The following is a 24862-nucleotide window of genomic DNA, read 5'->3' as shown; positions in this document are numbered from 1 at the left end:
TTGTACATTATTTTAGATATCACTTTTAACAGGATATTTTGTTACATGTATTACATGAACTCTTCTGAGGCATCCCTGCGTTTGACCAACACAAAAAAAATCAAATCCCACAAGTTCAGACACTAGCATGCCTCTTTCCACAGACATAGAACTAAAGTATAGAAAAGATAAGATAAAATAATGATTCTGAGGAGAATTATTTGCATCCCAAAGAGCAAGGATGCTGCTGTTAGTCACAACAAATGGATTAATAGTAGATTCTGTAACACTAGCTGAACATGTGCTTACAACTGTTACAAATCCAGAACCAACAACTGCAAGCTGGACAGAGAAAAATGAAGGCACACTGATGTTGGACTGTAAAAAGTACAACTTAAGCACAAAATAGTTGCATTAGCCATTTTCTTTTAATAAAACAAGCAGAAAACTAGAAAATATACCAATGTTTGATCCTTTAAATCAATAAAAACCTCTGCTACCTGACCGAAACAGTAACCCGCAAGAGTAGTAGATTTTTATCTTTTGCTTTGGCCATCTACTAGAATGCTTAACAATACATTTCTTTAGGTATGAGATGAGACTTTGGACAAATGATTGAATTACAGATTCCTGGGTTCAGCAGCAGGTAACACCATAACCAGTATTTTACTCTCCAACCTGATGCATGTTATTCCTTTCCCTCCAGCTCCTCCCAAGTATCTTTCCTTCTGTGCCCAGCTCATGTGTCAGTCTCCCCATAAAGAGCTGCCTTAGAGCTAGCAAGCAGCTTCTGGCAAAAAATTCCTGATTTCAAGTAAGACCTTCCCCATTCTCTGCAAGTACTCCTGTCTGTGCTCTTCCTATCCTACTGTAGTGAATATATACACACATACCCACACCCTCCCACACATTCATGCCTGCACATAAACACACACATGCATAGAAGTTCAAGTGGTGTCATTAACAGGCTCAGATGTAAAAAGCCTGAGTTTCAGAGCTTGTGCAGAAAATACATGAAACAAATCAATCTGAAGTAAATCTTCTGCAAATAAGCTAATTCCTACTTTAGGATTTAAGCCTTTCTTTCTGGATTGCAAATTTTAACACCCCTACACAAAATGTCTAGCTTTAGTCCCAACACTGAAGACTGAAAAATCTTTTGAGTTTGAAACTGTTTCTGTCTCATTTCTATAGTTTCTCTGTTTACATTCAACTTGGGCTATGTCTTCACATTTGTGGTACCTAGGGATGTGTGGTAAAGGCAGTAAGAGGCAAGACAAGTCTTCCTGTTCCATTGCCTAATTCAGCTTGATGCCATCCCAGAATACAAGGAACAACCATAAAGACAAGCGTGATAGCAGAGATCCCAAGCTGAGCAAAATCAGGGCTCAGTCATGTACCAACATGCCACAATTTAGAAGAGTGTTCTGTAATGAAAAACTAGAATTGAATGAAAATGGTACCTCACTACAAATGAGCTTGGGACAACAGTTCTGCTGAAGTTCTACTTGTGTGAACAGAAGATTTCAACCCAGTAAAATTTGAAGGGTCTCCACACACATGCCCAAAAGTTGGCCCCAACAAAGTGTTACTAAGGTTCCTGCTATGTGCCAAGAGACGTCTTATTCAAAGTACATGAAGACTGTATCTTCTCAAAAACATTACTATATGAAAATTTTACCTCAATGAAGACATAATTTTCAGAAATATTTGGACTAGTTTCACTAGAGTGGTGCAAAATAATCATATGCCAAACATGGAAAATTTCAACTATGCATGGCAGTCTGGGGAATTAGGAGCAATTAGGAAAATAGTCCCAGATTGGGAGTATTCGGCAACCTTATTTATACACAGCCTCTCTAAATATAGGCTTCTCTCCTAACAGAAAACTGGCTGTGATATTTCAGTTTTATTCTGAACTTAATATTAATTTTAAAAAAACCCAAAAAAAGCTCACATAATCTAACAACACTCCTACAGACAATTTTTATTATTAAAAACACAGCAGCAAATACAGAAAAAAACCCTCACTCACATATCTCATTTGAAAAACTGAATATAAATGAGGCTAGCAGATAAATAATTACCTGAAAAACAAAATCCCCAAACAGTAGTGATAACAGAGTATGTACAAATATACCTTGTCCTTGAGGAACTCCATAAAATTCAGCAGCTATCCTTGCTGCTTCCTTACGGTTTCCTTTCACAATGTAGAAATGACTAAGAATAGCAAGGCTGATCTTCACAAAAAGTTTAAAACAAAAAAGTGAAAGTATAGTAAAGTAGACATTGGATAACTGCTGTGCAAACGGGCGACTTTCTTCTATGACAGTCATTGCTGCAGCAAAATCTCTGTCAGTGTTTGGGTCAGGCTCTCAAATGTGTTGATAATATCATATGGCTCCAGCCATGCACTCCTGGGAACAACTGGTCCCGAGGAAAGAAAATATCAGCTGGTCATGATGCCTGCTGCTCAAAATATGACGATTATTTATACTGTACATAGTACTGAGTTCACTACCACTCTTGCTAGCCCGGTGATATTCATGTGGGGCAGCAGGTTCCAAGATCCTGGATTGTACTTGTTCCATTTAAAAGGTCTGTTGCATGTACTAAACCATATAACTCAGATAATCTGTTTTTGCTAATATATGTTCTCCTGCTGCTTAAGTACAATTGCTCTTTTCTGATATTTCATTTTATGTCAGATTAATATTCTTTTATTTAAAAACTAGAATAATATCAGTAAATAATTAAAGTACACATTAATAAATAAACAGAGATTTAATATATACCAGCTTTGACAGTCTTTCATTATTTTGCTCAGGCTGAATGAAAGTACTCAGTATACAAAGACTTTAGCAGTATACAAAAGGAGAGTATTCAGAGCAGGTGATATGAATCAAACATTTGGATATTTTTATGCATAAGACCTGAAGGAGCTAAAATTTAATTAATTCAAATGAAATGGTAAATTTCAATACAGAAAATTTTTAATAGTTATGATATGCATTTCATTGTGCTGCATCATATTATTTTAAACCTATGACATGGCCAGCTTTATTTGTTGGCAAGTTTTAAAGAGTGGAATCTAAATTCCTCCAATTTTTAAGAAGTAATTTGCTTTTAGACCACAAACCTATTACTCACAGTCATCAGCAGTCACTCACAAGTTGTTCCATTAGTGTGAGTAATTGCTCAGTAAATTGCTGAGTTGCAACATGATACAAACTGAGGAGCTACATGACAGAACCAGATTTCTAAGTGAACTATAATCCTAAAGAATCATGGCAGCAGAAGGGTCCTGATCTAAACTTTTATACTTTCTTCTGAATTAAAAAACAGTGTCTTGAATTATAACTTTAAATGCTCTACTCAAAGTAATCCTAAACCTTCCTATTCTACCCTGGAGTCTCTTGTTTGGTGATTAGGAAAAAAAACCAAAAACATTTTAGAATGTTGGCTGCTGTCGTTCAGGATAAAAGGGTATGATCCAAATGTCACTGAGTCCACAGATCACCCTGACTTCAATAAACAGAATAGCAGACATTAAGCACTATAATACAAAACCATTTCTGAAAGGAAAGTGGAAACCATAAGGCACCTCTTATGATCTGACTCTCAGAGTAATTTATTGGAGTAAGAAGTTTATAATGTTTTCTGGAAACTAAATTCAAACAAGCCTATATAAATTAAGAAAAGCCAATGATAAATGGAAATGTTCTTGGAAATAAATATCAAGATTTTTAAGAGACAGGAAGTGAATTGTGCTTATCTTGAGAGAAACAGGAATCAGGTATTTTTCTTTGAAAAAATTTAATCCATTTAAAAGTCAACCATAGCCAGAAATGGCAATTAAAAACTAGTTTACACTGCAAACAATATAAGTTGGTAAAAAAAATGCAATTTTTTACTGAATTTCATTTATAGACATTTTCTCATCCAGCCAGAATAGGAACTGCTTTCCTCATACCATTCTTAGAAGCTGGAATAAGTACTTAAAATGCCAGATGAAAATCCCTTTTTATATTTGGCACATTGTTATCTGACACTGAATTGAGGTGTCATGTTTTCCACAAGTATAAAAGGCATTATGTTCTGAGCTACCACTGCCAGGTTCTGTTTCAATCATTAATAGAAATGGTAACACACATTTTCCTTAGTAACACACCCAGTATTGGAATTCCTTACTTCTTCCATATTTGTACTAGTATTACTAAGCTTAACTTGACCAATCCACAGAATTCCCCAGACATCTGGTGGACCTGTTTCACAAGTTTACCAAGAAGAAAAGCCATAATTATGTTACAGAAAGCTTTTTCTTCCTTACAGTGTTTTACCTGACCTTTTTTCCCTTTTTTTATATTGTTCCATCTAGTACCTGCTTTCTCATCTGGACTTCTCCCACATTTTGTAAACGAACAAAATAATCATTCTTTGTAGAGGCAAAACTCCAAATAGCAATTACTGTAAATAATGGCAGGAGTTGACAGTGCTCAGAATTCATCTTATCCTTACAATACTGTTTCTGCTACTTCCTATAACTGCAGTAGATAAATCAAAAAATAAATTTCCCAACTGATAGATAGTTTTCTTCAAGTTAATATTTTCTGCTTAGGTTCAAAAAATTAAATTAAAAGCTACAATAATAAGGCTAATATGCATTTCGTATCTTGTAAATGATGTTTCAAATAACCTCACGAATTTGTAAAGCTGAATTTAGGAACAAAATGAAAATTGAACAGGAAGGTTACTCCTGTATCAAAGTGTGCCTTGTGTCCTTTCAAAAATTTCCCTTATCAGTAATAAACTACATAAGGATGAACTACTACATGAAATCATGAGTTTTGAGAATTCCAGCTCACACATACTCATCATAAGCTGGCAAAATTAGTCTTATAATATTTCCTCTTTTTTTAGAGCTCTGTAACTCTCATGTTCCAGCTTAGCTGGAAACGCTCTCAACTGCACAGAACCAAGTCTATCCTAATCCAAGGGTTCTAAAGTGCTACAGAAATTACCATTATAGCTTGCTGGCAAAGCCATGCTATGAGGCAGCCAGTCATGAAAACTGAGCAACTGCTTAGACGTTAACGCCCACAGGGCATTTTGGGAGAACCAACAATGTGCATGCTGAGATCTGAACACGGAATAGCTGAGAGGAAGCCCAAGCAGACTGGAACAACCAGAAAAAGAAAGCCACAGCTGTTGTAATGGAAATCAGAAAACAGAAGTATAGGTAAACAAATGAAGGATCTGGCAGTCAACGTGATGACATTAAAGACTGTAAAAAAGTGGGATGTAAGTGTCCCACATTTTCTACTGCATGGCAGTGTGAATTAACTGAAGTCAGATCTCGCAGCACTTCAGAATAATGTGAGCTTCCAAATGGAAATGCACCATACGTAATAAATGTACAACACTATAACAATATCAAAACACTTGACAAGAGCAGTGGCTTAATCTGGATATTTGCACTTCCCATGTAGTTTTGACTTTTGGGAAAGAAATTTCTTGGCCGTATTTCCTCACTAGTAAAATGGAGAGTATTCTGAAGACAACTTCATTGCTGTTAAAAAAATATTCAGATATCCTGGTGAAAAGAATAACCAATTATTTAATAATTTGTATTTTAATACAAAATTCAGATTAAAAAACTAAATAAAATGAAATCTTGACTGTTCATTTACTTAATGTCAACAGAAGAGACGGGCTGTAAAACTATTTTAACATTTAGAGTTTTATCATAGCACACAAGAAAATGGCAACAACCTACATTGCACATTAACAATATTTGTATTTTTATTTTGTTTAAGAAGATAGTAATACTGTGCCAGACAAGGATACCCTCACCTTGACAAACTAGTACATTTCCAGCAAACAAAACAAGAACAAATGTAATGTTTCCTCTGGTATGCTTCCCCACTTCTAACAATTAACTATTTTAATTTTAAAACCACATAAGAAACTTCAAATGCTGGAATTTATGGTCTTAGAGTTCCCTTTTAATGTAGCTTAGTCAGCTATCATTTCTCAAGAACATAACCTGTATAATCAAGATAGAAATACTGCTTTTTCTAATGACTATAAAGTGGTTCATTCCCAACTCCAGAGCTCAGACAAAGTAGCCTGGCCTTTAATGCTTTACTGTGTAGCAGCCAAGTGCAGAAAGAAAGTATTTAGCAGTGGCACCTGTTTGTGCTAATTCAAAATGTCCAAAATCTAGTGTACAATTTACCCTCAACCAAACAAAGAAATTTTTGGGAAAACAAAACAAAATAAAAAACAAAACAAAAACAAAAACAAAACAAAACAAAAAAAAGGGAAAAAACAACAGAAAAAAAGACAAAAAAAACCCCACAAAATTTATGCCCTATTCTCTATGATTAATTGCACAACCACATTCATAAACTACTTTATTCTGCCAATTTTTCATCTATGCTTTAGAAGACTGGTGTGTTTTATTTTCAGTAAGTAAGATACATAGTAAAATTAACACAACTGAAAGAATATTTGGTCTTTGAAGGCATTTTTTTAGCACCAAAGATTATAAAACCCTTAGAAATATGATTTCTTTGTACCATGTCCTGTGTTGTTACGTTTGGAAATCACACTTCCTTCTAACTATATTTTTAAAGTAATATATTTAAACTAAATGATACAAGATGTAAAAGTGTAATTATATTCACAGCACAAATTCTATTACAGTTAGTCTTAACAGTTTTCTCCTGTATATTGGCGATGCATATAAAACTCTGAAAGTCAAAATGTTTATTTTAAAAATGAGATAAACATGAAATACATGAAATACAGTACAAGGAATTATTTGCATGACACTTCACCAGCATGTCTTCCTCTACATGTAAGAGACAGCTCAATATAAGCAAGGAGTTGATAGTCATCCTGGTTCTAAAACTTCTGTCCAATAACAGGTATAACAGAAGATTTTAAGATAACAAGCAGAGAAACAGGAACTTTTAGGTACTTTGAAGAATTGATTATTTTATACATTACAGGAAGCCTACCAGGAGAAATTTGTAAAGTAATGCCCTTGAAACAAAGATTTTAAAATAAAATACCAGTAAGAAGTCATGTTTTAGTACTGACTTTCTGATGTAAGCATAAAATGCTTCATAAAGGACTCAAAAGAAGAGAAGCATGAGCTACTGAAAAGGAAACGTCTAACTCAGCATGAAAAATTCCCTGCTTAGTAACCAGCTGACTTGTATTTTAATGAGTGTATGAGATGCTAACCCTCAAAGTTTTACCTACCTATCTAAAGCTACTGAATGTTATGTCATTTCCTCCTTAATCTATGTTCAGCATTTTTTCTACTATTTTACAATCAAAGCGTTTGAACTGGAGAAATCTAGACTCAAATAAAGTATTTTAAAATTTATTTTGTCATTATTCAAAATGTTACCTTATCATTGGATTGGAGAAAAAAAAGGCATACATACCATGAAACAATCTTCAAAAAGTCTTAAATGTTCTTCTCATTAATATTATTCTTAAGTTAAGGATATTATGCATTTATACTTAGGCACAGAAAATAAACCCAAACAAGTCATATTTACCTGAGAGTTACAAGAAGTTCAGAAGCTGGAGTGACTGGAAACATCAAGCAGCTGCTGTGTCCTTTTCCAAACAGAAACTCAAGCCCAATAGTACAACCCAAATACTACTCTTCATAAAATATGAAGAGAAGAGGCAGCTGAAGTACAAACTGTTTTGGGGGAATGAAAAGACAAAAAATGAGAGAACACAAACTTTTTAATCCAGAAAAGAAGAAACCTGGTTTAGATCTGAATTGCTTTTTCACTGCATCCCATTGCTATCCTTAAGAATTCTACAGAAGTACTTGAAGCATCATGACAAAGCCATTCTATCAGCACAAAAACCTGAGAGCTCTGTTGCCAATTACAACAGATACAACACTCTAAACCACAGAAATGAAAGGCTCATATCTCCTTTTTACAGATTTCTTCCTGAATGCCATGTCTACCCAGGATCTACACAAACCATACAACATGAAGCTACAACTCACAACCAAAGTTATGTTTCATTCTGATTTCTGCAGTTCTCATAATCCCTGCTAATAGTCTGATAGCCGAACTAAAGACTTGAATCAAAAGTCTGTTTCAAAATGCAGTGCAATGACATCTTTAGTGGCACAAAAGGGAAAAATGAAATGCTTCTCTTCATAGTTGAGCTCTGGCTTTTGACACCCATTCTACTTAACAGTTGCATATTTAGACACCATTTGCCTTCTCTAATAATGAAGCACAACAGTTCCTTTAAAAGAGCTTTAATGCACTAAATTTATAAAGGTTTTGTTACACATATACTTTCTCTCTACATTTTGGTGTAGCACATTATTTCCATAGTTCTTGAGCTGCTCTAGAAAGTTCAAATGTATGCCTTTGGGTGGTATGGTGGCACTTTTTTCATACAATGTACTAAAATGGTTGGTCTGACACAGTTTAGGCTCTATACAAACAAAATTATTTGAGTACATTAAAAGATTGTTTATTCTACCAATTCTTAATGAGTTCAAAATTGTTTCATCAAGGTGTTTTGCCTTTTCTAGTAGTTGAAAATACTACTCCTATCTTAGAAAATAGTTCTAGCATACAGACTTGTATGTCTGGATTTCCAGAGAATGGAATTACTGGTCAGGGATTAAATATCAATCAGTACCTCTGCACATAACAGACATTCTCCATATAACAGTATTTAAAAGCATCAAAAGTAATTCAGCTACTTAAGTGATTATGAAATTCTAGTTTTCTTTCTCAGTTCTTGAAAAAAAACCAGTAATGTTAAATCTGTACCCCTTTGTTATGCACCACTGGATAGCTGCTTCTCATAATGGGGATAGATTCCCCTTCAGCTACAAGTCTGGTATCAGCCAGTTCTGCTGTCACATTATCACATGAACATGCTTGTTCTGCTTAACAACTCCATCTAATCACTGACAGCAAAGTTCTGCCCAGAAGGGAAGTAGGTATGACCAACAAGTTTACAACCGAATTCAATCTGAGTTTTGCTAGAAACATAGTAAGTTTATTTACAGTATTTGTTGCAGTCCTCTTTGGATATCTAACATAACTCAACTATTAAGAGTATTACAGAAGATTCCAAAATAAGTCATGTGTGTACTTAGAGGCATTACTAAACCCAGAAACGTGTCAGACCTCAGGCACACACAGCCTGCTGACAGATGAACTCTAGCACATCTTGCCCCCCAGAAGCTTAAAAAGCTACCACCTCCAGCTGCCCATTCCATTCTTCAGCTAAAGGTTCCTGCCCCTCTCTCTCGCTTGCTAAAAATCAACAGGAAGGAATGTGTGTATTGGTACACTCCTCAGTTCAAAATCTGGCAATTTCAACTGTTGATAAGTTAAAACCAACCTGTTGGATTTTACATTGAAAATAACATTCACACCCATCCCCTATAACCCATTCTGGAACAAGGCAAATGACCCCCTGGAAAAAGTCGTAGCAAACTATGAGGGGAGAGCAATGTTGAAAAGCACATACTGGCTGCCCCTTTGTAAGGCTACCTAGGCAGAATTTTTGATGGCCTTAAGTACTGATACAGGTGTATCAGTGGATCTTGGGAAGAATCTCCTAATTTCGCACCTCTTTCCCTTTGTATACTTCCTTTCTTGGGTCCAAGTGACTTCTTTCATTGCTAACCATGTCTACAGAACTCTGTGGCGATTAACTCAACCTCTTCCAATTGTGGTACCACAGAACCAATGCTTTTGGTATTTCAACTAGCTTGACAAACTAACTTTGCTCTTTCTCTAGTAGGCAGTGCAACCACCTTATTAACCTAAATTCGTGTAACTAAACCTGCTATTTTTGCAGTTTTTAATAGCTAATCTTTTCTTCAACTAACAGCAAAAATGTCACAGGTTCTTATTAAATACATGCCTCTAAATAAAAACAGTATTTGAGCTGTGACTCTTTTGTCATCAATTTGAATTCCTTTTAAAATTGTTAATTTTATTCTACATTACAGGCTGTCTTTAAATTTTTCTTTAGCTGTTTAACTTTTTTTTTCGAAAAATAATTTTTGTTTCTCAAAACAGTGAAGTCATCCATTTACTTTTATTCCCCCTTTCTTCAAACGTTGTCAGGTTTTCTTCTTGACTAAGTAGAAGTGGTCAAGTGGTTTAATTTTTCTTCTTTCCGTGTAAAGCATATTTTGGTACCTTAGAATGTTGTTAATAAAAGGAAATTACACAATCAATAGTAGGGATGAGAGTTTAAAGTTTATTCTGTAAGCTTATGTCATTATATGCTGACTCCCATGGCTAGTGCTCATAACAGAAAGGCTTTTTCCATCCACTAAAATTGGTATCAGCTAAATGATATCACCATGACAGAGCTAGTAAAATATCTTTTTCTTCAAGCTGAGGCACGACAAGGGTCTGCTGGGTGCTTTTACAAGAGACATAAAAATACCTTGTGATGAAGACTTGCAACTGGCTGAGTGAATGAGGTTAAAACCCAGCTGAGGTGGAGCAGTAGCACTCAGGCTTCTAGCCCAGAATGGAAAGCACAATGAAGTGAGAAAGGCTAAGCTAAATCAGAAACGTTTGAATGAATTTACCTAACCTGGCTTTATAGGCCATGAAATGGGCAAACCTCACAGAAGCCAAAAATTAATTTATGTTAGGCTCCAAGACATACTGACTTTGGAGCCAAGAATATTTGGTTCTCTTTGTGATGCAGCTTTAATTTTGCTATATATTATGCCACTAAATGAGACAATGTTGTATAATATCAACTTAATTCTGAAATCAGAAATTAAAAATTCCCTGAGATTTTCTTGCTAAAGGATTCACAATAATACTACAAAGACAAGTGAAAATTTCTTCTTGCTTATCTTCTTATTTTGCATACAGTGTAGATCCAAAGTATAAAAAATGGAGGTGAGGAGAACATTAGAATCAAATGCAGTCCAAAAAGCCTCTTCTCTTAGTCACAGCCTTTCCACACCAGCTGTAAAAATGAGCCATCCAGAAGAGGTGTGAACTGAAAGGGGGCTGTTGCAAGAGACAGCTGATCATGGCCACATTTATTTTAATCTTTATCTTCCTACCCAGAGCTGCCTAAGAGGCTGTGTGCTACTATGGTGTCTTAAATAATTAACTTTTCAACAATTAATAAAGGACAAATAGAATTCATGGTAAAAAAAAAAAAAAATAAGGAAGTACATACATGTCCCTAGATCAAAAATAAAAAAGCAGGTCCTCATCTGTTCAGGTGCCAAAGATGCCACAGGCACCTAAACTTTCACCTGTAAAATTAGTGGGAAAATTAAGCCCCAAGAAGGCTAAAGGTGCTGGGCTGAAGTTAACACCTCCCTTTCACTTGAAAGTCACAACATACACCTCAAAGCTTCCTTCTGTGTGTTCCATGTTAGAACCAATACTACTTCAGTGGGAAACAAAGAACTCATAGCAATCTCTGCTGATGGTCAGTGTCAACACTTGCTATTTTGTTTACAGATGATGAAAGGAATCGCTCGGTAACTTGAAGATCAGAGTAGAAACACATCAACCAAAGAAAGCAAGCTACTCTCTCTCAAAAGACTACTAATCAGCAGCTGTTGACAAGGATCAATCCTGTTGAAGTGCCGTCACTATAAAAAAAAAGAACACATATTTAATAGATCAAAGAGTGCACAAAAACTCACTTTCAAAGTCAGATAATTTTAGGGTGAGGACTGGAGAAGGATGGCAAATTCTACATTTCAGGCCTGCTGCCAAGCCTATCTCTGCATTTTTTTCAACGAGTTTGTAATGAAAAATATTACATTTCTTGAAGTAATAGCCAGACTGAACACTGACATGCCTGGTCTGGTCTGGGCTTAAGGATGCTGCTTGGGTGTAATGAATACCATTCCACTGCATCTCGGAAATGGTCTCCCAAACCTTTCAGCTTCCCCAAGTTCCTTTAAATTTGTTTCCATAATTATACTATTTGCTCAATTCCCAGTAACACAACTTATTTAGCTGTCAGCGACTTTTGACATTAATATTATGTCACTATTCTTCACGAAATATCAGATTTTATATCTTTCAAAGAACAATCTAGAACTTATGAGCAAACAGCTATTGTGAATAATTGTCTCCCTTTCTTCTAACACAACTGCCTGATTTCAAGATATTTTCGTATTTTGATTTTGCAAGATTTCAGTCATTAAAAAGCTATAGGTTTCTTTATTCTGAAACAGTAATAGATCAGTCCCTGAATAAATTATACCATCTATCTTCCCCTGTTTACTGTGCTTTTATGTGACATTCATTTAAGGTTTCTACTAAAATAAAGCCAAACCTCCACAAGCAATAGCCATATTTATTCAATGTCTTAAAAAAACATTAATTTGGTGAAGCCATTTGATTTTGGTCTTTTGCTGGTGCCTAACTACTGCTTTGAAAATTTCACTACTTAATTACTGTAAGTTCTGCTCAAGAACCATTTTTTTTTATTAAACAGTTGTTTAGTATGAAAAATTCTAAATAGCAACTCCATGAACAAAAAGCAAGAACAAAGGCAACTAAGCCTTTTTTTTTTGGTAGATATGAGAAAAGACAGTGTTCACATTTGAACTATCCTTTTGAAAGCAGCAGACATAACTTCTGAAATTATTTGGTTCCCCAGCTTACAGTAAAAGTTCCATTAATGCTTCTAAGTCTTCAACTATTTTGGGGAAAAGTACCCACTTTTCAGTAAAAATAATCCTAGGTTTCAGTAACAAGTTCCAGACCATAAACATGACAATAATTAATATTTGGAATAGCATAATATAATAACAAGCCAACAAAAATCTTTACACAAGAAAGTCTGTGCTGCTGAAACTCTTATGAAATAGCAGAAAGGCCAAGAATTAGGAAATGCAAACTAGAAAACAGCCTACCCTCTTTGGGTGTGTGACTGATTTCAATGTGGCAAATGCACAGGCACACAGAAACCAACTGCACAGTGAAACACAGGTTCCCAAAGGAATGTCTTCAGCATCACATCCTACAGGCTAAACAGACATGTGCTGCAGGTACTCAGTCTGGGGGCAAACAAAAAACCTCATTATGATCCTTCTCCTTTTCCATTTCCTACCTTTATCTGCAAAGACTTTTCTTCCCTGACTCATAGACCTGGCTCTTGGCTACAGGGGGGAAAGGAAAGAGTACCATCATTACAGAACACAGAATGGCCTGACATTCCCCATCTTCTCCTGCCTATCCCTTCAGTCACCATGAGGCTTTCCACCCTTTCAGACTCCTGCAGCTGAGCTCCTGCTCCTACTCCCAGTATTTGCAGCACTGGAATCTTAGAGCTGGGAAGAGAAAATTAAACATAACACTGCTGACATCTGTTGGCAGCCCCGACAAATCCCCCTTAATCGAGCCTGGTATAGTTAATGCAGACAAATACAGCGGTTGGGAACACCAAAAAAGATCCGCCCCAAAGCATTGTAAAAGCTCTCAGTCCCCTGGGTTCTCACATGGATAATGCTGCAGGTCCGGCGTGGAAAAACGCCAATCACTTGTTTTTGAAAATTTTAAAAGTTTATTAATAATAAAACAGTTATAAAAATAGCAATAAAATTAGAATAGTAAAAATTTAGACAATGAGGATTAGGACACTACGAGACAATAAAAAGCAGAGAATTATGGATGTCCGGATGTTTCTGGGCACTAAGCTACCAAAAACATGCCTTGTGAACAAAGGAATAACCCTTAAAAGCAATAGCCTGTTGCATATTCATATATCTCATACATGATACATAAATTCCTTGCAAATTAAGAATTTTTCTGGTTTGTGTCAACTTCTTCCCCTTAATCCTAGTGGTTCCATAAAGATGGAGAGAAGGTGGAAGAATGCTTGCCTTTTCTGATAAGGAGGCAGTAACTTTAGATTTCCTGTTGCTGTTATCTCTGTGCAAAGACTTTCTTGATCATCTTATCCCTTTCTTGAGCTAGTAAAAAACATCGTACATCACATTTTAACGTGATGTTGTAACCTAAAACTCTATTTAACACGCTACTTAAAAAGGATTAATACAGTATTACAAAATAACCCTCCATAATACATAAACTAAGTGTGAAGAGGCAGTCATAAAATACGCATTTTTCACAACCGGGAAGCAGGAATGGGCACCAAAGAGGAGCCCCAGGAGGAGTTAGGAATCACCTCACTACATAAACTGATCTTTGCTGGTACCAATTTAAATTGAAATTACAACCAAATTGGTGGGGTAAGGTGAAAGTGTGAGCCAACGGTGTGAGATCAGCACACCAAAGAAAAGGATTCCAGGAACAAGCCCAGCTGTTAAAGGAAATTTCCAGGCAAGGAGGTTGACATAATGAGCACGTGAAGAGGAACCTCCTAAAGGAAACAAGGGAGGGACTGGCAAATAACACCACCAGCGAAAGCACGACTCAGACACCAAGGGAAAATACAAGCCGCCGCCTAAACCTTATTTGCGCTTTACTACGCGAATGCAAAAATCCAGCAGAAGGACAACCCCGGCGCGCTGAGGGCGGGGCGGGAGGGCGGGAGGGGCGTGGCCTCGCGCCAGCCCGCCCAGCCGGGCCCGGCCACGCCCCCGCGGCGGTCGCGCGCCCCCCCGCCCGCTTCCTGCCGCGCCCGCCCCGCCCGAGCAGCGGCCGCAGCCCCGGCCGGGCCCAGCGGGGAGATGAACACCGTGCTGTCCCGGGCCAACTCGCTCTTCGCCTTCTCGCTGAGCGTGATGGCGGCGCTCACCTTTGGCTGCTTCATCACCACCGCCTTCAAGGAGCGCAGCGTGCCCGTCCGCATCGCCGTCTCCCGGGTCACGCTGTGAGTGCGGCGGGCAGAGGGGAGGGAATGGCGGGGCCGGGCCGCTGGGGCAGCGCAGGGTGCGGGCCGGGCCGCGGAGGGGCCGGGGCGGCGGGCCGGGGCGGCGGGCGGGCTCCGCGCGGGCTCGGGCCCGGCCTCCTGCGCTGCGGGCGGGCCAATGCCGGAGCCCCACGACGGCGCGGCCGGGCGGAGTCGAGCCGGCGGCTGCCCGCAGCTGTGCCGAGACAGGCACCTACAGGAACGAGGAGTTCATCCTACGGACATCCATGCGATCGTAGTACATTGTCCTTTTAATTAGCAGTTCTCTTTGGGTTCTCTATTGATAGCCTAGCATACTTTCTGTCCTACGGCCCCAAAGTGGGATGGCTTCCTCTCTGCGAAATGCCCCAGGTGTAGGACACAATACCACATCAAAACGTATTGCCTACACAGATAAAATGGGCTGATGCAAACTTGTGCTGGGGGGACCTTTTTCCCCAGTTTTGGTGTTGATTGGGGGTGGGGTTTTTTCTCTGAAAGGAGACTTCCTCTCAGAGAACTTCCCCATGTGTGATGTGGAGGGCAGTAGTTTCACAAGCATTTGAGCAGCTGTTACAGCCACCTGTGCCTGGAGGTCTTTGCTCCCGTTTCTGCCACGTGGTTCTTTACCAGAGCTCCACGGGAGAATCTGGCTCGTAGGACACTGCACTGAGCTGCTTTACCTCAGCTCATGGTTGTTTTGGGTTTTTTTTTTTTTTTTTTTTTTTTTTCGGTTAGTTTTGGCTCAGATTAGCGAGCTAAAGCAGCACACTTTTGGAAGTGTTTAGTGCCAGGTTGGATGGAGCTCTGCACAACTTGATCTAGTGAAAGGTGTCCCTGACCATGTCAGGGAGGTTGGAACTTGATCTTTAAGGTCCCTTCCGGTCCAGGCCGTTCTGTGACTTGGTGATGAGTCTGTGGAGTTTTGGAACCACCCCAAAGTAAGTGGCACCAGTGGATGCCTAATAGCAGGACTTGAAAGGAGACATGAATGCAAATAAAGGGAGTGCCATCACCTTTCAGACTGGTTTAATACCATACCAAAAAAAAAAAAAACAAAACATGTATTCATGCTACACTGAGGATTGCAAAAGCATAAACTTGGCATTAAAGCAAGTCTTTGAGTGTTAGGGTGAGCTCAGCATATATAGGGCAGCATACTAATGCCTGATTTGGGTGAAATCTGTATTGCCAGTCCCTTCTGTGATGCACAGATCTGGTGTTTTTGGGAGATGCTGTACCTAATCTGCTTCTCTGGAATGTCTGAGAAGTTATGGAGACCCCAGGCTTAAGGCCTACTACTCCCTCTGACTGACAGTGGTTAAAAGGTGAAGTCAAGTGCTTGATAAGGTTTACTACTTAAAAATATGCAAAGAGATGGAAATTTATATCAAAGCTTAAATTGTGAAGATTTTGTGGTGTTTTTCTTTACTACTATTTCCAAAAGTGTTTTCTTCACATGTAATTTTTTTTTTCTTTGAGATTACTAAACTTGGTTTTAATGAAATAATGTTTTAATTGAATAATTTCCAAATAATTATATGGAATAAATATAACTATGAAGTTCATAATTAATTTTAAAATTTGTTCAATGAGGAGTTAAGGTTCATAGTTGATGGCCAAGCTAATTGCTTATGGTATCTCTCTTTGTAGATAGTAACTTTGGTAAATTGATAAACTTTATGAATACATATGGAAATATCTGCTGTATGTCTGTTATTTTTCAGTTGCTCTTTCTGTTGTGGTTTAGTGTGACAATGTGAGATACTGTTCCAAATGTAGGTTTATAATAAAGCCTTCTAAAATGATACAATTTTCCAGAATGTAGAGGCAAATAACTATTTTCTTCATGCTGTTATTTAAATACATCACAGGAATAAATCTTGAAATTTGTGTGAACTGTGCATGTAAACTGTTGTATTGGAATAGTTGGAGCACAAGAGGCTTTGTTTTTTCAAGGACAGTTAAGAAATAATATTAAACATGGTTGCCAGCAGACTGCTATGCTGATGGTGTCCCAACCAATTTTACATATATGGGGATGCTAAAACATATTTTACTAAAATGAAATATAGTCCAGTTTAGATACAGATTTTTGTTAAAAGGAAAAAGTCAATAGGCTACTTAAATGTCTTAGACACTGTGGTGGCTAGGCCCCACACTTAAAACCGGGGCACCATAATTCCTGGAAGGTAGGTATTAGTTTGTAACGTTGATTACGTTTTAGCCAGAAGTATATAAAGCAAATAAGGAATATATCTAATAAGAACCATAATTTATGTAGTGTGTAAGATACAAATAATGAGAAAGGATAATATTGTGTTGTGTTTTGTTTTCTCTTAGAAAAAATGTAGAAGATTTCACTGGACCTAGAGAAAGAAGTGATCTGGGATTCGTCACATTTGATATTACGGCAGATATCCTTAATGGAAAAAATGGTTTGCAAACGTTTTGGTATAAGAACACTTTGATGCTATTTTTGTTACTTTATAATCTTCAGATATTCAGGACTTGGGGAAAACTAGCTATTTGTCTTAAAATAAAATTTTAAAGCAGCTAAAAATAGTATTTTGCATAGCTGTGGCAGTGAAATAGAACTTAACCCAGCTGTTTGGTCTCCAGTAGATTACAGGTTGTTTAATGCCTGTTGTTAAAATCAGGCTCTATTGTGAAGTGCACTGTATCTAATAATGGGGAGTGCAGTTTAACATCTAGACATTACTACTTCTAAACAAAGTTTGTATCAGTGGTTTGAGGAGTGAATTAATGGTAGGGTTTATATAGCATACTGTTTTGAATGTCATACCTAATCTAAGGAACTGCACCTTTCAAACTCACTTTCTTGTGAGGCTTTCAGAGTCCTGACTATATAATAGTTGCATATAAGTACCTGTCAGTTTCTAAAATTAAAAAAGGTATTGTAATCCTTTACTTGCTTAGATGTTAAACACTCTAACCTTTAGTATTGACTAGTATGAAATTCTTTGGGAAGCATACAAAAGATGTATCACACTGGTTTTTGGCCGCTTTCTCAATTGCTGTTGCAGTTTCGCAGTTTTTCTTTTGTATTTCTTTGCTTCCCTGCTAGTCTGGATTTGGGCTCTTGAAAGAATTTTTCTGCAGAAGTCAGTACCAAATAATAGGTGGCATGTTCAGGTGATTACACTAAACCATGTTTTGCAGCTGGTCTGAGAATCCTGGGATTTTTCCCTGTCTGCTGGTTTTTATCACTGTTAGGCAAGACACTGATCACTTCTGTGTCTTGGTTTCACTCTTTTGAAGAACTGTGTTGTGTGAACAGACCACACAAAATACAACTCGTGATACAAATGTTGGATAAACAGCTAATCATATTTTTGCAAGTCTGCATGGGAATAAGAGGATTTTTTATATCAACTGGCAGCAGGAGAAGTAAGCTCTTAAGTCTTAGTTTTACTTCTGAAATGCTTATACGTATTAAAATCGGAGACTGAAATTATAAAATAGATGCATAAACCTGTACACATTATATATAGAGAGAAGCAGAGCAAGGCAGGACAGGACCTCTAAAACAAATGTTCTTACCCAAGGATTAGTCTGCAATATGTGGGCATAAAGATTCCACATTTGAATGACTTGTACTAGTAACAGCCTTTTTTTTTTTTGTTTTGTTTATTTGTTTAATGATTCTGACAATCTCTCATGCCTGGCATAAATAAAGCGTGCAATATTTAGAGCTGCAAAAGTCTGGTAGGGTTTTTTGTTCAAAATTTGTGAAGTGATACAGGTATGTGGACTGTCTTGACTACCAGAAAGAAGTTTTTAGTCCTGAGAGAAGTTAAATAAAATGACAGAAAAAGAAACTAGGCAAAGGAAAGGGAAGCATACAGTTTTCACAAACTCCTTTAAGCTTCTTTAATTAATTGCTAACTTTTGCAAGTGGTAAGGAATCCTATCAAGGAAAGCTTCAGAATCTTGTTTGATATTTTGAGCCAGATGACAAAAAATGTTCAAGTAAAATTTTTGTAACAATTCTTGCAGTGACAGCAGTTAAATATTTCAGTCTTTCCTTTCTTGCTCTTTGAATTAGTAGCTTAAAAACATATTTGTCTTGGGATGAGTGGAAGAAGAAAAAAGAGATTTTGAGGCTGGTTAGGGAATTATTCTTTGAGATAATGCCAAATAGAATACAAAAGAGGACTAGGAAATAAAAGATTACAGCTAATCTCTATTGTGAGAATAGAATTAAAAAATTTTTTCCTTAGCAGTCACATGTTACTGTTAAATAAACAGACAATTGTTTAGAATCCCAGCATTATGATACTGTCTCAAATGGCAGTCACCACTTCTTTATTGTTGATCAAAAATCTGAGCAGAGTTTTGTTCAAGTCTAATGAGCTTTTGTTGTTTTTAGCAGGCAATCAAATTTGCTAATTTTTTGAGTCCCTTCCAATATGGAATATTTCCCATATAGGCTCTTTGAATATCCTACACTTCACCAATTTTGTATTTATATATTGTTTAACATTATTGCATTTGGATACAAAGGTTCTCTTACAGTATAAAAAATTGCCTTGAGGATATTTAGGGTAGAATTCTGTTCTGATTTTTTTCTTAAAGGTTTTATTATAGATTGTCTAGCAGAGAATTCTGGTTACTAGTTTACAGTGTCAAACAAAGAACTCTTAAATTATTGGAAGAGAAATAGCAGCTAAATTTCATAAATAGTAAAAATAAATACCTACCTAAGAATCTTTCACTTTATTATGATTTAAGTATGTGTTCAAGCTGCTGGCAGTGCTCTGATTTATGAGTAAGATGAGGTATGTCAAAAGGTAAGAGCTCACTGTAATGAGCATAGACCACTTAGATCTAGTAAAAATAAAACAAGGATATGTAAGTACAGTATGGTATTTTTCTTAACTTGCATACATCTGCAGAGTATATTTGATTGGAATGTTAAACAGTTGTTTCTATATTTGTCTGCAGAATATTCAACGAAAAACAATGTAAGTATTAAAAAGAGGTTTGAAGCAATTACCCATTTTTAGTATTGCAGCTATTTTTAAACATTCTGTAGTTCTGCTGAGAAGAGTTAAAGACACCCGCATTTCCTACTAGCCTGCACTGGTTTTACTGGCCTTCATGATTGTTTTTTGACAGTTCAACTGTAGGCTGGGAAGTTCACCTGCATAAAACCTAACTTGATATATGCCCGATATAAGTGGGAGAAAAATAACATGCTTTGTGTTCCAGTATACTTACAATAGTGTAGTGTAAATGAGTTTTTTTACCTTTTCTATCCGTTTTCCTTTTTTTTTCTAAATTTCTGCAGTTGACCACTGTTAGAAACAAGAGAGAGTGGCTTCTGGGCTGGCCTGATGTGGTGTGTGTTTTGTTCATAGATCACAGTTGACCCTACCAGTTACTGTAGCCCCATAATTCATTTACATTACCTTGTTATACTTCTCAAATAAGTTGCCTTGCTGTTTTAAAGTGGTTGCGATTGAACCTTCCCTTTGGGATAGCTGAAAAATCTTTTTACTGATCTGATAAAAGCTATGTGGCACAGCCTTTAAAAAAATTAATGCAACACCATGCTGCCATGGTACCACTGAAGTCTAGTTAAAGCTTCTGTGGTCACATTGCAAGGATATGGTGAAAGCTTGGGGGTTTTCTTAACTTGCTGTACAAAACTGTTCTTTCTTTTTTAACTTGCTTTTTTTTAAGTACTTTAGTTATATTAAACAAGATGGTGGATATTGTGTTTGTACTAGAATAGTTTTTAGAGTTGCAGTGTTTCTATTATATTGTTCCATATTTTAGATTTTTCTTCCACGTAAATCAACACTTCTTACAAATACTGAGCAGTATTTTTCTAAATTGTTCTATAAATTACTAAGATTGTTTAGCATCTACTTAAAAGAACTTTACACTTTAAAGTGTAAATTCCAGTAACGTAAGAACTTGGGATCTAACTTTTTCAACTGTTAATAATTTTTTGGGGGGTTATGCTTGCAATTCACGTAGGGATTTCCATTAAAGTTGGAAAAATGGTAAGGACGTAAGCAGAGTCATGATAACTCAGTTTATTTGACACAAAGTCTAAATACTGCTTTAAAACTATTACCTTTGCAGTTCAAAAGGAAACACCTTTATGCTTTGTAATTCTTCTAAAGCATATGACTTTTTTTTTAAATGTCTTTCTTGTGTTTTAAGATGTTCCTTGTTGTTTCCATTTATTCTGTGCCACAGTTCACTTTGTAGTAGTGTTACATTACCCCATTATGAAGCATTATTTTGTTAAATTAGGTATGTATTGCAAGCATGTACTTCAGGGGTTTTAGATGAATGGTGCAATGAAGGCCCAGTGTCTGAATGTGATCTGGTAAGGTACCTTGCTGACTTAATTACAATTGTGATTTTAGGCCCTAAATCAGGTGGTCCTCTGGGACAAGATCATGTTGAGAGGAGATAACCCAAGGCTGTCCTTAAAAGACATGAAGTCAAAGTACTTTTTCTTTGATGATGGAAATGGTCTCAAGTAAGTAAATATTTGTTTCATTACTGGTATTTATGGTATCTTGATTTACTTATATTCTTTGCATTTAATACATGTGTTCATTGGTGTGGTAAGGTACCTATATTCTGTCAGATACTCTGTTAGAAGATGGCCTTGGGATAAGATATATGTATTCTCTAGACTGGAAGTTGCACTGCTATTATGAGCAACATGTTTCTGGGTTTCTGCCTTCAGCCTGTCTAAAATTGGTTCTGTGATGCACTCAACTCCAAAGGAGTCAAGTACACAAAAAGTAGGCAGTAACTACCTAAAATTAAACAGCTTTTTGTTTCTGGACCAGATAAACAATCTGTAACCTAATGTATTTAATACTAGTAACTGTTAATTAAATTGCTTGAGTGTTTGTCCTGATAGTCTTTGTTGCTTTTGCAGGGGAAACAGGAATATCACCTTGACTCTCTCCTGGAATGTTGTACCAAATGCTGGCATTCTACCTCTTGTAACAGGATCAGGACATGTGTCTGTACCTTTCCCAGATACCTATGAAACAACAAAAAGTTATTAAATTATAATACTGAATCATAAGCAAAATATTTTTATACTTGTATATTGTGGATACATTTTATGGCAGTTTCTTCTTGCATCCTGTGCAACTTTTCACTGAATGGAACTTAATTTCCTCAGGATAGTAGCATAGGAAAAGGAAATGAAAATTCAGTTGTTAGGGTTTTATTGGTTTTGGTTTTTTTTTTTTTTAAGTAAAACATTGAAGCTGAAACTTAAGGGAAAGGTAAATTTTGCAGAGTAATGGTTTTGAGGGGGAAACTGAGGATTTTTTTTCCTGGCCATTTAAGTATAGATCTCCTTTTCTTTTAAATAAATATTTTTAAACCAGAAGATAGTCTTCCTGTGTTTGGACTTTCTAAGTACTGTGATAGTTATTTATTTTATGTAGAACTCATATATATCTTCTGGAGTTGGTTTCTGGAAGTGTGAAGGAAACAGCTGTTCCATTTTAGGGTATTTTTTTAAATCCATGTGCAGTATGTTACAGTAGGCTAAGCTTGGTCCTTTCTAGGACTGCCAGCAGCTACTTGGAAAACTGATAGTTCATTATCTGTCAGTCAGCCTCAAATCTTGAGTGCCACTGATATAGCCCACATTCAGTTCTGTATTACAAATCATTTTAATAACTGCTTGCAATGCAGCAAACTGGAAGAATAAAAAGAAATCTAATCACTATGAGTCTTATTTTTTAAGCATAAGACATAAGGTTAAGTCAGTAAAGAAAGTAAAAGCTTTAGGTAAAGAAAGGCTTTCTGAAATGGAATCTGTTTTTTTATTGGGATCTGTTCATCAGGAAGAATGAACGTTCTTGTTCGAAGGGGCTGAGACAACTGATACCAGAGGGGACCTTCCACAGCAAGGAATAGGATAGATGTTGCCTAAACAGTGTGGGTAAACCTTCCCATAACAGAGGATTTCCCCATGGTAAGGTAGAGTAATTGAGGCAGATTTACCAACTTGAGTGTCAGTGAGTCTACCTGCAAGGCTTGCTGAGTGCATGATCCAAGAAGGACCATGAAGGGAGCATGCAGCAGCTTCAGGTGGCATCTCTGTGGAAAAAGCTGCCTCTCTGTGGCTGCACATCGCCCTGTGTGTGCTCCTTCCCTCAGCTACAGCTGGGACTGCTGTTGGGGTTGGGAGGAGGGAATGAGCAGGGTACCAGGATCACCTCGAGGCAATACAATGGTTTGTAGTGATTGACTGTGCATTCAGGCCATCCAGGAGATACCCAGGAGATACCCAGGAACATGTGCTGTTAACGCCTTCCTGGCACAGTCCCTAATTTACATGTGTATCTTCAAACAAAGCATGACAAGGGAATTCATTGCCAGACAGGGAATGGCCTGGATGTACTGGGTACTTGGAAAAAGAGGAAACTAAAACTCAGGTTTTAATACTGTAAATCAGAAAAAAGGTAATAGGAAATATGGTGAGAACTGCATTATGAAAACCCTTACAAAAGAAAACAGGCAGAATAGTGGAGCAGAGTATCCTCCTTTGTTTTGACTTCACCTAGTTCCCTGATTGATTTTGAGGGAACTAACTTGCTTTTAAAAAGGGGTCTTTAATATTTGTAAATTATCCCTAAGTGACTATTTAATACATTGTTTGTGTTGGTGTATTAATCAAAAAGGTCTTGAAAATAATTCCCAAAAGGTGCTTTGTCTGTGCAAACAAAATTTTAAGTGCAAAAACTAATCTTTTTTTTTACATGAATGTTGTAGGAGCATTTGTCATTTGTATCCAGCATATTTGCATGAATTTCCGTTCTCTGAACTTGTGCTGTTTTCCACAGTGTAGTATAATCAGCACATTGAAACATGCACTATTTTTTCTGTGCTTTCATAAAAATTCTATATATGGCTCTAAAAACTGTTACATAGAACTTAAAACTGTCATAGAGAAGGAAACCAAAATATTTTTAGAGATAATTGGGCAAAGTTGTGGATTTGTTTTAGTAATTGCCGAATAAGTGGTTGGTTTTTCATAAATTATATTCTTGAATTGTTTACTGAAGCATTTCTTGTGGCCTGGCATTCAGCCACTTCCCTGCATTCCTTTGGCTGTACTCTTCCAATGAATATAATGTCTGCCTATTAAAGAGAAGCTTTAACTGCAAAGACAAGGATCCACTGTCAAAGAGCATCAGGGCGAAAGCTACTTTCTGTCCTAAAAAATGGTATAATCCTCCCAGCAGACAGTAGCAGAATTTCAAGACATTGAAACAGTAGCTTTCAAGTGTAATGTTTGATGCTTTACTAGCCTTTCCCTGTGAAGAGAAATTATGTTTGAGGTAAGAATTTTAGTGGGATGAAGAAGAAGCTACCACAGAGTTCAAATTCTTGAAGACCTTTTTTTTATCTGAGGAAAAGGCCGGCACAGATGAGTACTTGATTCTGTAATAGCTTGGCTTTTGTTCCTGAGCCACTGAGACAGGGTGTTGGTTCAGAGTTTAAGGAGGCAAATTCCTCAACTGATGTCTATTAAAAGTAAAAAGCCTTTCCAAAAGTCAAATGGCTACTGTATTTTGTTGTGACAATTCTCAAATCATTTTCAAAAAGAATGTGCTTTTGTGGAACCTAATGGCATTTACTTGCTCTTGTCTCACACGTCAGGTACTAGTATAGCTGGCGGCTGAGTGTTCTCTTAGCTGCATTGCTGCCTAAATACTGATGGTTTATGGAGAAATATGTACAAACAAGGTATTCCCTGGCAAGTGATTTACTTCATGGGAAGAGGCTGAACTGAAAACGCTAAAGATATATTTCAGATAGTATTTTTTAAATGAGGTTCTGGAGACAGGAGTTCAAGTAGCCTGGGTTTCCATTTGCAATCAAAATCATGAAGCACTACACTGACAGCTCTATGCAGGAGGGGCAAAATAGCTTTGAAAAATACATGTTTAGAACGCTCCTCCCCTGAGCAGGCAGTCTTATT

At 37.0% G+C, this 24862-nt stretch overlaps 2 protein-coding genes across 6 annotated transcripts in view; one reads left to right on the top strand and one right to left on the bottom strand.

Moving 5' to 3' along the window:
- ASB5 (ankyrin repeat and SOCS box containing 5) overlaps positions 1 to 14903 on the bottom strand; it is a 40721-nt gene extending 25818 nt beyond the window's left edge. The window contains exons 1-2 of one of the 5 annotated variants that reach the window (XM_021549840.4): positions 14764 to 14903; positions 7557 to 7705 (exon numbers count right to left, since the gene is read on the bottom strand). In XM_021549840.4, coding sequence (XP_021405515.1) covers positions 7557 to 7600 — 44 coding nt within the window. In that variant the 5' untranslated portion in view covers positions 7601 to 7705; positions 14764 to 14903. Of the gene's footprint in view, positions 1 to 2066; positions 3884 to 7556; positions 7706 to 14763 lie in introns of those variants that run through there. The other 4 variants (XM_085578831.1, XM_021549608.4, XM_085578829.1 and 1 more) reach the window with 4 other exon arrangements.
- On the top strand, positions 14643 to 24439 carry SPCS3 (signal peptidase complex subunit 3). Its single transcript, XM_085578832.1, has 5 exons — positions 14643 to 14838; positions 17200 to 17273; positions 19768 to 19844; positions 21264 to 21379; positions 21791 to 24439. Exons 1-5 carry the CDS (start codon positions 14696 to 14698, stop codon positions 21921 to 21923), a joined length of 543 nt encoding a protein of 180 aa, XP_085434958.1. The 5' UTR covers positions 14643 to 14695; the 3' UTR covers positions 21924 to 24439.
- The last annotated feature ends 423 nt before the right edge of the window (positions 24440 to 24862 follow it).

Source organism: Lonchura striata, chromosome 4, assembly GCF_050655825.1.
Source record: "Lonchura striata isolate lonStrDom1 chromosome 4, ASM5065582v1, whole genome shotgun sequence".
In the NCBI taxonomy this organism is placed as follows: Eukaryota; Metazoa; Chordata; class Aves; order Passeriformes; family Estrildidae; genus Lonchura; species Lonchura striata.
This window is presented reverse-complemented; position numbering and strand designations above follow the sequence as displayed.

Bases quoted from the DNA above. Each gene is read 5' to 3' on its own strand.
- SPCS3 (XM_085578832.1), top strand. From the start codon at position 14,696: ATGAACACCGTGCTGTCCCGGGCCAACTCGCTCTTCGCCTTCTCGCTG. The intron at 17,274-19,767 runs ATATCCTTAATG...TAACTTGCATAC, and splicing joins CACATTTGATATTACGGCAG to ATCTGCAGAGTATATTTGAT. The intron at 19,845-21,263 runs GTAAGTATTAAA...TTGTGATTTTAG, and splicing joins AATATTCAACGAAAAACAAT to GCCCTAAATCAGGTGGTCCT.